The sequence below is a fragment of the Hylobates moloch genome, unplaced genomic scaffold (genome assembly GCF_009828535.3).
Source record: "Hylobates moloch isolate HMO894 unplaced genomic scaffold, HMol_V3 SCAFFOLD_4, whole genome shotgun sequence".
NCBI classification, from domain to species: domain Eukaryota; kingdom Metazoa; phylum Chordata; class Mammalia; order Primates; family Hylobatidae; genus Hylobates; species Hylobates moloch.
In genome coordinates, this window is record NW_026652279.1 from 140,942,741 (window position 1) to 140,956,334 (window position 13,594).

The 13,594-nt window shown below is 35.8% G+C and overlaps 1 protein-coding gene across 1 annotated transcript; it reads right to left on the reverse strand.

The window, feature by feature from the left end:
* Positions 1 to 1,570: 1,570 nt before the first annotated feature.
* Positions 1,571 to 5,564, reverse strand: LOC116467499 (histone H3.3A-like). Its single transcript, XM_058438168.1, has 2 exons — positions 5,465 to 5,564; positions 1,571 to 2,345 (listed from the first exon to the last, which is right to left on the reverse strand). The coding sequence occupies exons 1-2, from the start codon at positions 5,562 to 5,564 to the stop codon at positions 1,924 to 1,926; spliced, it is 522 nt and encodes a 173-aa protein (XP_058294151.1). The 3' UTR covers positions 1,571 to 1,923.
* Positions 5,565 to 13,594: the final 8,030 nt, after the last annotated feature.

The following is a 13,594-nucleotide window of genomic DNA, read 5'->3' on the forward strand; positions in this document are numbered from 1 at the left end:
TTATCCACATTGTTGTGTAATAAAAGCTCACCCCTTTTTCTTAGAGTAGTATTTCTTCGTATGAATATATCACAGATTGTTTATTTGTTCTCCTGTTAATAGACATTTGTGTTGTTCCCAGTTTTGGGCTTTTATAAATAAAGCTGTTATGGACATTCACGTACTAGTTTATTTTGTGGACATGAGTTTTCATTCTCTTGGGTAAGCATCTAAAAGTGAGATGCAGGTCATAGGTAGATTTGTGTTTAATCGTATGGGAAACTAACCAACAGTTTTCTAAATTGATTGTTTCATTTAACACTGCCCACCAGTCTATGAGAATTCTTATGCTTCACATTCTCATTAATATTTGATATTGTCAATATTTTAATTTTAGCCATTTCAGTTGTTGTGTAATAGTAGCCAATTGCTCAATTTAATATTTACTAGCTAATTTAATATGCATTTTCCTGATGACAAATTATGTCGAACACTTTTTCATGTGCTCATTGGTCAGTTGTATATCTTCCTTTGTGAAGAGTCTGCTTAAGTCCTCTGCCAATTTTTATTATATCTTTTGTCCAGATATATGTTTTGTGAATATTTTCTATCAGTTTATGTTTGGCTATCATATTCTTCATGGTGACTTTTGGGAAGTATTTTTAAATTTTGATGAAGTTTAATATACAGATATTTTCATTAATGGTTTTTGCTTCCTTTTATTCTACCTAAAAAAAGTCAGCCTATGCCAAGGTCATGAAAACCCCAAATTTTTTTAGATGTTTTATGTTTTGTATTTGTCTTTAGGTTTATTATCCATCTAAATTATTTTGGCTTGTGTGTTGTGAGGTGAAGATCAACATTCGCTTTTTATCTCAGCTGTATGCCAGTTGAAAAGACTATCCTTTTCCCAATGAATTATATTTTGTAGAAACAAAACATAACAATTGATGTTTTGTAGAAAATCAGTTGGCCTTATAACTGTGAGTCTATTTCTGAACTCTCTATTCTGTTTTGTTGATCTATCTTCAGGCTAAACCACCATATATTTATTATTGTACCTTTATAGTAAGTCTTGAAGTCATGTGGTATGAGTCTTTCATCTTTGTTGTTCTTTTCGAAAAAGGTTTTTGCTATTCTAGGTTCTTTGTACTCCTACTTAAATTTTAAGTTAGCTTATATATTTCTGTTTAACAATGGCTGCCAGAATTTTGGTATTAGCAGCTTGAAGTGTACAGATTAATTTGGGGAAAATTGACACCTAGTATTGAGTTTTCCAATCTATGAACATGGTTTATCTCTCCATTTATTTAGGTCTTCTCTACTTTCTTTCAGCAATGTTGTTTTTCAGTGTAGAGGTCTTATACAGTTTTTATTAAATTTATTCCTAAGTATTGTATTTTATTTTATTTTTTTATTATTTTTTTTTTAGTTTAATGTATTTTAATAGCAAACTTACAGGAACAGCACAGCAGACAGACAACATTAAAAACATGTACTTGCATGTAGGACAACTCAGAAAAGTATAGTGAATGGATGGAATCTACTGTATGATAAAAATGCTACAAACACCATTTAGTTGCCATCAATAAGAAATTTACTTGTTTTAAAAAAGTCCAAATGCTGGCATTGTCCAGAAAAATTTAACAGGTTTATTTATAATTATTATAAAGTTGAACCGCTGAAACTTGTTCACTGAAACATTTTAACTTGCATTAATGCTTTACGTCTCCGCATTTATATTAAAAATTCACACACAAATGAAAATGGAAAAACTGCCAATACCTGATTTCTGTCCCCTATTTTTCCACTCTCCAATCATATACTTAGGTACCTTTTGACCCCATGGAAAAAAAATATCTAACGTTCAGAACTACCAATAACAGGAAGAAGAGAAAATTTTTTTTTTTTTGAGAATGAAATGTTTCCCATCATAGTGGATTCTTAAGCACGTTCTCCACGTATGCGGCGTGCTAGCTGGATGCCTTTTGGCATAATTGTTACACGTTTGGCATGGATAGCACACAGGTTAGTGTCTTCAAAAAGGCCAACCAGATAGGCCTCACTTGCCTCCTGCAGAGCACCGATAGCTGTGCTCTGGAAGCGCAGATCTGTTTTAAAGTCCTGAGCAATTTCTCGCACCAGACGCTGGAAGGGAAGTTTGCGAATCAGAAGTTCGGTGGACTTCTGATAACGTCTAATTTCACGGAGCGCCACAGTACCAGGCCTGTAACGATGAGGTTTCTTCACCCCTCCAGTAGAGGGCGCACTCTTGCGAGCGGCTTTTGTAGCCAGTTGCTTCCTGGGTGCTTTACCACCGGTCGATTTGCGGGCAGTCTGCTTTGTACGAGCCGTGGTACAGAGACCTCCTTACTTACCCCCCTTCTCCTTCGGCTGGAGCTTGGCGAGCGAGAGGCAGCGCTGGCGTTGGAGAGCGACGGCGGTGCGGCGGCGGCTGCGAACACAATTCAAGTATTGTATTTTAAAGAATACTCTGATATATACATAGATATATATATGAGAGAAAGAGAGCTTTAAAAATTGTTTTTTTAATTGTTTACTTTAAAAATAGAGAAATACAATTGGTTTTATAATTGTCCTTATATCCTATGACCTTGATAAATTTAATTATGGTAGACCTTTTGTAGATATTTTAGAATTTTCTATGTAGACAATTACAGTCAATAGAGACAGTTTTTCTTTTAAATTTTTTTTTTTTTGAGACGGAGTCTCGCTCTTTCGCCCAGGCTGGAGTGCAGTGGCGCGATCTCGGCTCACTGCAGGCTCCGCTCCCTGGGGTTCACGCCATTCTCCTGCCTCAGCCTCCCGCGTAGCTGGGACTACAGGCTCCCGCCACCTCGCCCGGCTAATTTTTTTTTTTTTTGTATTTTTAGTGGAGACGGGGTTTCACCGTGTTAGCCAGGATGGTCTCGATCTCCTGACCTAGTGATCCGCCTGCCTCAGCCTCCCAAAGTGCTGGGATTACAGGCATGAGCCACCGTGCCTGGCCTTCTTTTTAATTTTTTTTGCCTTATTACATTGACTAGGACCACCAATAAAATGTTGAAAGTAAGGGGTGAGAGTAGATATCCTTTCTTTCCTCTTTTTCCAATCTTAAACATCAAATATTTCACTATTATTTTAGCTTTAGTTTTTCTGTAAAATCCCTTTGTCATGTTGAGAAAGTTTCTGTTTATTGTTAGTTTTGCTGAGAGCTTTCTACCAAGAATGGATTTTCAATTTTATCAAATGCTTTCTCTGTATATACGCAGATCATATTTTCTTTTGCTGGTCTTTTGATATTATAAAAACGATGATGGTATACTGAATGTTGAACTAACCTTGTGTTAGTATAATGGTCTTCATTTGGTCAAGATGCACTATCTGTTTTAAATATTCTTGGATTTGATTTGCCAGTGCTTTTTTTTAAAGATACGTATATCTATATTCTTGAAGTATATTGGTCTGTAATTTTTTTCTTGTAATATATTGAACAAGTTTTCATATCAGGCTGTAGACTGGCCTGAACAGGCTGTGAAGTGTTTTCTCCTATATTTTCTGAAGGAGTTTATGTAATATTACTATTGCTTCTTCTTCAGATGTTTAATAGAATTCACCGTGAATATATGTACATTTTAATACTTCCTTTCTGTTGCTCCTTCCTTTCTAAGATTTCCACCTCAATCTTTGAGCTTCCTCTGGCAACCTCAGTCTTTGAGCTTCTCAAGCTAATAAGATTATGGCTTTCTACTTGAGTTATAGCCTGTCCATGCCAAATGAGCAGTAGAGGACTTAAGTGAAAAGCCATATATATATAAATTTTACCTTGTGCGGTTCTGTGTTTTGTTTTCAGTCCGCTCTCACCAGTTTTGTTTGTTTTTGATTATTCTCTAGTGCCTTCAAATAATGTTTTTATATTTATATTTTTCCAGAGTTTATGACTATGGAGAGAGTTTTGTCCAATATAAATGTCTCTATTACTTGGAAGTCAAATAAGTTTCTATCAGAAAAATGTTTTTAATTCCTAAAGCCAACATATCATTTGAAGTAGCTTGCTGCATGAAGTAGTGAGCTAACTGGACCTGGAATAATCAACAGGGGCAATATTAGCAGTTAATTTATCAATAATAGCTATCACATAATAGACAGCACATGGTACTAATAAAAATGAGGTTTGGATTAGATAAAAAATGGATTGGAGCTATTGTATTTATCCCTTCAAATTGTGCCTGAAGGTCTAAATATTTCACTCTTGTAATCAGTAAAATACAGTATTTTAGGTACTTGTCAGAGAATTTAACCTCAATTTGACTGCCACGAAGACTTAGTAAAAGTTTTACTGAGAGAAGTTGCATTTATGTATTATTTTTAAAAGAATATTCAATTCACACAAAGGTTCATGGTCATCCTGAAGGTAATCCAGATATAATATTAATATACTGTCGTGTTTACAAGTATAGGCCCTGGGGTTACACACTATGGACTCTGCTGCTCTTTACCTATGTGATCATGGGCAAAATATTCAAGTTTTCCATACCTGAGTTGTTTAATCTATAAAATAAGGATGAGAGTAATAATCCTTATAAGCTTCTTATATTCAATGTATAATGCATGATAGGTGCTGAGAAAGTTTCTGACACGTAAGGTATATTAAAGATATATGTTATAACCACAGACCTCAATTCCTGAACCCAAATACGTTCTTATTTCATAGACCTGCTTTCCATTATGCTATCGCTTTGCAATAAGGGTCCTTAAAGTATATCTTATAAACTTGTTATTATGAGTAGGTAATGACATTATTATCTCCATTTTGCACATGAGAAAACAGATGCCTAGAGAGTTCTGTAATTGGTCCAAGGCCATTTTGTAATACCCATAACCCAGACCTGCATGATTCCACGCTCTCCTGTTAACCATGAGGCCGTGTTTTATTTGGCCTGACCAATCTCAAGCATGACAGAGCACTGACTGGCTTGCTATGCATCTACAAATACTCCGTTTTTTTAGTTCATACTCATTTTCTTATGACTTTAATGATGTGGCTTAGCTCTTCTGTTCAGCGTCAAAACATGCATTTAAAGGGATTTCAGTGAACTAACATTAGGATAAACTCACTTTGACAGGTAGAAAATAAAATCACTACTATTGTTATCACTGTCATTATTGTCCCTGATAATTAATACATGTGATAGTAATGATACAGAATCATATGGTTGGAAAGCCCATGAAATGACACTTAGTGTCTCTCCTACTTTAAACATTTGCAACATCAGATGACCCACTGTCCAGGTCGGTGCAGGAGTTTCCCAGGATGGGATCTTCATTGCTAAAACCCTGAAGGCCCTGTGCAAGCTTGGACAAGCTGGTCCCACTAGAAATGAATGCTAACCTTTCTTGCTTAGTTTTTGCCTTCTATCTTTGCACCAAAGTGGGTGGAAGCAGATGCAGCTGGTTACCATTTTAAAAAATAATAACCCCTCACATATCTGAAGACCGTTGTCATTCTTTTCACGTTTTCCCCCCCCCAGCCCAACTAACGGGACTTTACCAAGGACTCCTTTCACCTGGTATTTTATACTCATGGGTCAGGGGATGGAAAAGAGACATGATGCAAAAGCCCTGCCCGAAAGAGCTAAAGAAGGGAGTTCTAGATCCTTTCACCTTTGCCCATAGGCCTTGTTTTCCAACCCTTTAATAATCTGTATTGATTTGCTTTGAACATTGTGCTAATTCAACATGTCCCTTGTAATTTGCGGAAACCAGAAATGTGCACAATATTTAACTGTGAAGTGACCGTGCCATGCTGCATAAAGTAAGATCCCACAGATGCTCTGAGGACCCCTGAGGAGATATCTGAGGAAGTACTTCTACTTTTCTATTTGTTATGTCTGCTTTGCAACCATTTTAAACTATCTCCATACCATAGCAGATTCCAGCTTGCCTGGAAGCCCTGTATGACACTTGCAGTAAGAGCTCATCAGTACCAAGACGGAGATTTGTGTTACAAGGAGGACTATTCATAAACTGCTCAGCCTTGTGTTAATCTCTGTGGTTTGAAATTAGAAAATTATACTTGATCTTTCATTTGTAAATATTTTTCGTGACAAAAAATGAACTGCATATATTCCATCATTCTAACCATCCCCTCTTCCAATTTGCCATCTGCCTTTTATTAAATTGCGTTTGGACTACTTTCTCTAGAAAAAAAAATTCTACCCTTGCCAGTTGCTGTCTCACATACATTAGTTTAGGAATTCAAGCCCATGTCATAGTCACCTTGTTCCTTGATTCAAATCTTTTCACCATTTAAACGTAGAAAATGTTTCTTTGGGACAGGTGTTTATAAATACCTAGGAAACTCCAGCAGCTTGCAAAGAAATGAGTTTACTTTGTGTTTCTAGATTCGTCTCTGGAAATACGTAACCATCTAGCATTTTGTTTTTGAAATACAGTATCACTTATGGTCTAGACACCACAGACAGCTGTTCAAATTCAATTCAAATGGGCCTTGTTTCTGCTATATTTATTTAAGATGTCTAGCTAAATATCTGCGTAATCTTGGCTTGAATCCTTAAACAGGGATTAGAACATTCCAACTGTTGGTTTTCTTTTCTTTCAAGCTAGATGCTAATGGAACTTTCCTACAAAAGTTGGGTTATTTTAAGTAAAAAATGTTGTTTTTTATTTCCTCTTCTTTATATGGCAGCCAGTCAGCCTTGCCAAAAATTTAGGGAAAATTAATAAAAAATGAATGTAAATGGAAGTTTATCTTGAAATAAAATCTCTTTTAAAAATAAATGTAGGATTTCCCTTCTCCCTGTTGACCACATTGTATGTTGCCATGCTGGAGTCTATAGCTTTCATGTTTGAGAGAACTACATCATTTAAATTATAAAAGTTTATTTTAAAAATATTTTTTCTGTTCTACTCATTGACACATATTTGTGTAAATTTCAGTAGACCTGGCAATATCATTAGAGTCGAGATGTTTTCTCTTAACTTGGGTTGCTAGTTAATCTATCAAAGAATAGTAAAAATTTGGATATGTTTTAATACTTCAGCATATAACCATAAAAACACATTTCTGGGTGGTATCACGTTTAAGAATGATTTTACATTAATTTACATCTGCTTCTAAAGCATTAGGAACTATAAAATTATACATGCATTATAATAAGGTTATCTCATATATTTGGATAAATAGAGGCTTGTAATTGCCACCTTTCCTTTTGCATCATAAGAGAGAAAGAGAATCAGTCCAGGATTTTGCAATGCCAGCACATACTTTTGTTTTGTTATGAAATAACTGTTTTTTTGCCTCATATCAGGCAAGCATAGCCTTTTTGTGTTTCCTATGCCCTGAGGGAGGGAAATTTTCTATCTCTGATGTAATTAAATTTTTCCTTGTGGTTTTTGGTTCTCATTGTGGGGGGGAAGCAAGTAATTATTTCTGATGAGTATGATTAGTTCCACACGTCTGCAATAATGCTTTTATTTTTTTGAAATAAGGCATAACTTACATACAATGAAGTTCACTCTTTTCATTGTACAGCTTTGCTGCAAAAGCATACAATCGTGAAACAATTCCCACAATCAAGATATAGAAAAATTTCACTACTTGCTTGTCTATTTTTAACATGTAAATTAAAAGAAGTCCAGCACTTTCAACAGACACATTTGGGCTGAGTGGTTCAGGTACATGAACAAGGACAAAGAAGCCTAAAGGATTAATCTATCCATTTTCTTATTAATCTCATCTTTGTGATTATAATCGTGATGATGATGGTTACAAATCACTGAGGCTAGTTATGTGCCATGCACTGTGCTAAGCACTTAATATGCATATTGTATTCAACTGTATTAATAATCCAAGAGCTTTGACACACATTTTATAGACTAAACAAATCTTAGATGCAGGGAGATTAAGTAACCTTCCCTCTATCACATGGCCAGAAAGTGGTAGAGGTGGGATTTGTACTCCTATGATTGCTAAGTATCTGTTCTTAAACCAGGACATTATTCTACCTGGCTTTCAATGATGCCAGTGGTATTTAAAGGACTTGATCTTTTCTAGCTGTTCCTGATCCAATATTCATGAACAATTGATAAGTCATTTAACTGTGTTGAAATTACTATCCTCACTAGATTAAATAAATGATTCAACATGTATTTATTGAATGCTTACAATATGCTAGGCAATGAGTATATAACAGTAAGTAAGAGATAAAATTTCCTGCCCACTTGGAACTTTATTGTTGACAATGAACAAAATTAATGAGTACAATATACAGTATGAATGTGGATTATATAGTACTATGGAGAAGGAAAAGCTGAGAAAGTGGGAAAGAAATTGAGGGAATGTTTCCATTTTTGTCATGTTGGTCACTGAAAAGCTGTCATCTGAGTAAATACTTGAAGAAGGAGGGGAAGTAAGCCCTTTGGACATCTGAGGGAAGAATGTTCCGGGCAGAGGGAAGCAGGAAGACCAGTTAGAAGGCTTTTGCAACTACCCTGATGAGAGCTGATGGTGGTTCAGATGAGTTGTTGGAAGAGGAGGTGTTGAGAAGTGGCAGGATTTTGGATATATTTTGAAAGTAGAGCACTCATCATCTGCTGATGGAGTGGATATGGGTTGTGAAACAGATTGAGAAATTAGTGATGGATCTAGGGTTTTGATCTCAGCCTGGAATTGGCCAACAATGGCCCATGGGCCAAATCTGGCTTATGATCTGTTTTTGTATGACCCAGAAGCTAAGAATGGTTTTAACATTTTTTAAAAATATTCAAAAAAACCCCACAAATAATGTGCATCAGAAGCCATACTCTCTAGACTTTTACTGAAAAATTTCTCTGACCACTGGTGGAAACATTGAAAAAATATATGTACTATTAACTGAGATAAGAAAAACTGGGGCAAGAGTAATGTTTAAGGAGGAATATTAGAAATTGAGCTTTTGACATGGTGAGTTTGAGATACCTAGCAGACACTCAGGTGGCACTGAATTTCTGAGTTGAGAGACAGGACCTATGCTAGAGGTAACATTCCAGACTCACCCATGTAAAGATAGAATTTCAAGCTGTGATTTAGATGGATCATCAAAAAAGTAAGAGTATATAGAAAATAGAAGGGAAGTTCAAAAGGTGAACTCGAGGATGTGCCAGCAAGAAGATGTGAAGGAGGTAAGAGAGAAAAATAAGAGACCCCTGAGTTTGGAGAAGCAGGAGATAATGGTATCCTAGAAAAACGGAAATTCAATAGATCATGTGAGTTTCAGTTCTGGGAAAAATATGCACAGTTCATGTGCTTCAGAAGCACCTACATGGAGTGGAAACTTTGAAATTATTTCTTATTGGCAAGGTTGTAAAATATTTAAAATTGGAAACTGCTCATAAATGACACATAGGTAATATATGGGATGTTAATCTGTAATATATAAACACATCATTGGATATTGCTTTGCTTGATGTTAATTATACACAAACACATATAAAAATCCTTTTTCTCTTTTCATTTAAGTGTTTAGATTGCAAGATTGCACAAATACATACATAAACAAAAAGACTTTCAGTGCTTAACAAATGTTACCTCCAGATTGTCTAACACATGAGATGTTTTTTTTCTTGGTCATATCTGATTACTTATTCAATGGTTTAATTTCTCAAATATCTGGAAGAGCTTTTCATGGTTCCAGATACAAGAAGTTTACAGTTTTGATTATAGTCAAAGGGATAGGCAAACAATTTAGAATGAATATTATCATAGGGGTTGTATCAGGACAAAAATCTGGCTCTAATTTTTTGTTTTTGTTTTTGTTTCGAAACGGAGTCTCACTCTGTCGCCCAGGCTGGAGTGCAGTGGTGCGATCTCGGCTCACTGCAAGCTCCACCTCCCGGGTTCACACCATTCTCCTGCCTCAGCCTTCCAAGTAGCTGAGACTACTGGTGCCTGCCACCATGCCCAGCTAATTTTTTATATTTTTCGTAGAGACAGGGAGTCTGGCTCTAATTTTAATGCACTGTAACACGAGGAGTGGACTTAAATCTGAAAATTATTGGATATAAAATTTTAATGTATTAACTGAGAAAACTTTTGTATAAAAAGTTTCTACTACATATTGGAATTAAAAAAATAATCAGAGGGTGAGGAAGGTAAAAATTAACCAGGATACCAAAAATAATTAACATATCTTTATTAAAAATAAGGTTTCTAGTTAACACACTGGAAATAAATTCTTTTTACCAGTGGTTTCTGAATTTACCTAATCAAGATAAACTATTAGCCCCACATTGAAGTTGGAATAGATAAGCTCTACAGTTCCTTCAGCTCTAACATTCACCACCCGCAGAAAGTATGAGATTCTATTTCGTTCAAATATGTAGTTTCTTTAAGAGATACTAATTATCCCAACAGATCAGAACATACCCTACTCTAAGCTTTTGGAACTGCTACTACATGCTAACATAAAACTTTAATTTGAAAGTAAATTAAGTTGACTAAATAATGGAAATTGAATAATTACCCATTTAAAGTTTGAAGAAAAAGGTGAAAGATTTATACAATCTGAATTTTTAAAAATGGGATTGCATCAAACTAAAAAGTTTGTACATCAAAGGCAACAACAGAGTGAGAGACCCTACAGACTGGGAGAAAATATACGCAAATCATATATCTGATATGGAATTAATATCCCCAAATACAAGGAACTCGAACTACTCAACAAGAAGACAAATAACCCTATTAAAAATGGGCAAAGAGCTGGGCACGGGGGCTCACGCCTGTAATCCTAGTGCTTTGGGAGGCTGAGGCGGGCGGATCACCTGAGATCGGGAGTTCAAGACCAGCCTGACCAACATGGAGAAACCCCATCTCTCCTAAAAATACAAAATTAGCCAGGCATGGAGGCGCATGCCTGTAATCCAAGCTACTCGGGAGGCTGAGGCAGGAGAATCACTTGAACCCGGGAGGCAGAGGTTGTGGTGAGCTGAGATCACACGACTGCACTCCAGCCTGGGCAACAAGAGCAAAGACTCCGTCTCAAAAAAAAAAAAAAGAAAAAAAAAGGCTAAGAACCTGGTTAAACATTTCTTGAAAGATACAAATGACCAGCAGATGTATGAAAAAATGCTCAACATCACTAGTCACCAGGGAAATGAAAATTAAAACCATAATAAAATCGCATTATACCTGTTAAAATAGTTATTACAAAAAAAAATTCAAGATAATGAGTGTTGTCTAGGATGTGGAGAAAATGGAACTCTTGCCCACTGTTGGTGGAAACATAAATGTGTATAGCCATTTTGAAAAGTAGTATGGAGGTTTCTAAAAAAGTCTAAAAATAGAATTACCATACGATTAAGGATCCTTCTGGATATATATCCAAAGGAATTGAAATCAGATTGTCAGGGAGATACCTGTGTTCCCATGTTCACTGCAACACTATTCACAATAGCCTAAGTGTCTATCAGCCTAGGTGTCTATCAGCAGATGAATACATAGAGAAAACATGCTGTAGATATATACAATGGAATATTAATACTATTTAACCTTAAAAAAAAAGAGAGATTCTGTCATTTGAGACAACATGAATACATCCAGAGGACATTAGAGTAGTAAAATAAGCCAGGCACAGAAAGACATCTCATGATCTTACCTAAATGTAGAATCTAAAAAAGTCAAATTTATAGAAATAAAGAATAGAATGGTGGTTACCAGGGGCTAGGAGTACAACATTTCAGAGAGAAGGAATATGATTCAGTGATCTATTGCACAGCATAGTGATCATAGTTAATAATAAAGTATTTTACATTTTGAAGCAGCAAAAAGAGTAGATTTTAAATTGACTCACCACAAAGTAATGATAAATATGTGGAGGTGATGGATATGTGAAATTAGCCTGACTTAATGCTAATGTATTCATGTACTCCATAAATATATACAATTAATATTTGTCAATTAAAAATGAGATATAATTTTTTAAAGCTTGATGTAATAAAGACTTTTATGTCTGTACTTTATCTCAACATGTCAATGTCCTTATCACACATTAGAATTATGTCATTTGTGTGGCATGCTCATGACCTTTTGTCTTCTAGTGACTCCTTTATCAAGTTGTCTGCTAAAATCTTCCTAAAACATGACTCTAGTTATGCTATCTCCACTCTTTAAGAACCAAAGTGTATTAGTCCATTTTCACACTGCTGTACATAAACACCCCAGACTGGGTAATTTATAAGGAGACAGGTTTAATTGACTCACAGTTCTACATGATTGAAAAGGCCTCAGGGACCTTACAATCATGGTGAAAGGCGAAGGGGAAGCAGGCATCTTCTTCACAAGGAGGCAGTGGGAAGAGAGAGGGAGCGAAGGGGGAAGCACCCCTTATAAAACTATCAGATCTCATGAGAACTCACTCACTATTACAAGAACAGCATGGGGGAAACTGCCCCCGTTATCCAATCACTTCCCTCCTTTGACACAGGATTACAATTCAAGATGATATTTGGGTGAGGACACTGAGTCAAGCCATATCACAGAGTCAAGTCCAAATTCATTATTAGCTTGGTATTTGTGATCACACATTAGTTGGACCCATTTATTTTCTCTGTCCCACCTATTTCCTCTACTTTCCAATACTTGCCATTCACTCTTGTTAAGATAGCCACACCGCAGTCTGCTTCATACACACAGACACCCCATGGTTCTTCTTTCTTTCTTAGTGTTCTTTCTCATTGTCTATGCCCTCTAAATTTCCCAATTAACATGTACTCATTTATTCAATCAACAGATACTTTTAAAATACAAGGTACAGGGAGGCACAGGTGAGAGCCTATATATTATATGTGTGTCTCCTGGCAGGTTTTGTTACTGGAGCTGCTTTCACGGTTTCTTCAGCCCTATTGTGATTCCTTCAGTAATACCACCTCCCTTTCAGACTGAGTGATTCTGTGGTTAGAGATCTGTGCCTATTGTAACTACTACATTTATTATGGCCTTTTTTAGCCATCTATATTTATGAGCATAAAGCCAAGTCTTTTTTAGCTAGGTTTAATAACCATAACAATAATAATAATAGCAGCTAATATTTATTAAACACTGACTATGAGCCAAGCCCTTTTCTAAGCATTTCATGTATATTAAGCCATTGAATGCTGATGACATCAGCACAAAATATTAGCTTACATACAGTGATGAGGCACTGAAAAGACTATTATGAAACTATAGGCTCTGAAGTCTGTCAGTATAGCCAACTGAGGTATGTTATTTGCTTAATCCAGTGAATAGTTGGATGCCATGGGGACTGATTGGTTTGTAAGCAATAAGGTTATAATGTCTTTGATCCATAATGTGTATCATCCAGAAATTTTATAAGCAGACTTTCAGTGCATTTACCTACCTCAGATAAACACTTGAATAGGACAAGCAAGGAATAAAGCCTTATGAAACTCCTCTTTAGTTGCTATGAGTCCATCAATTAATCTATTGTGAAATAATCTTTCAACTGATTGCAGATTGTCTACCTGCAACATTGTACAAGCCATATTTCTTTATCTTGTTCACAGCATATCAAAAACCCTGTCCAATGTCTTGTTGAAATTCATTTACACTCTATCT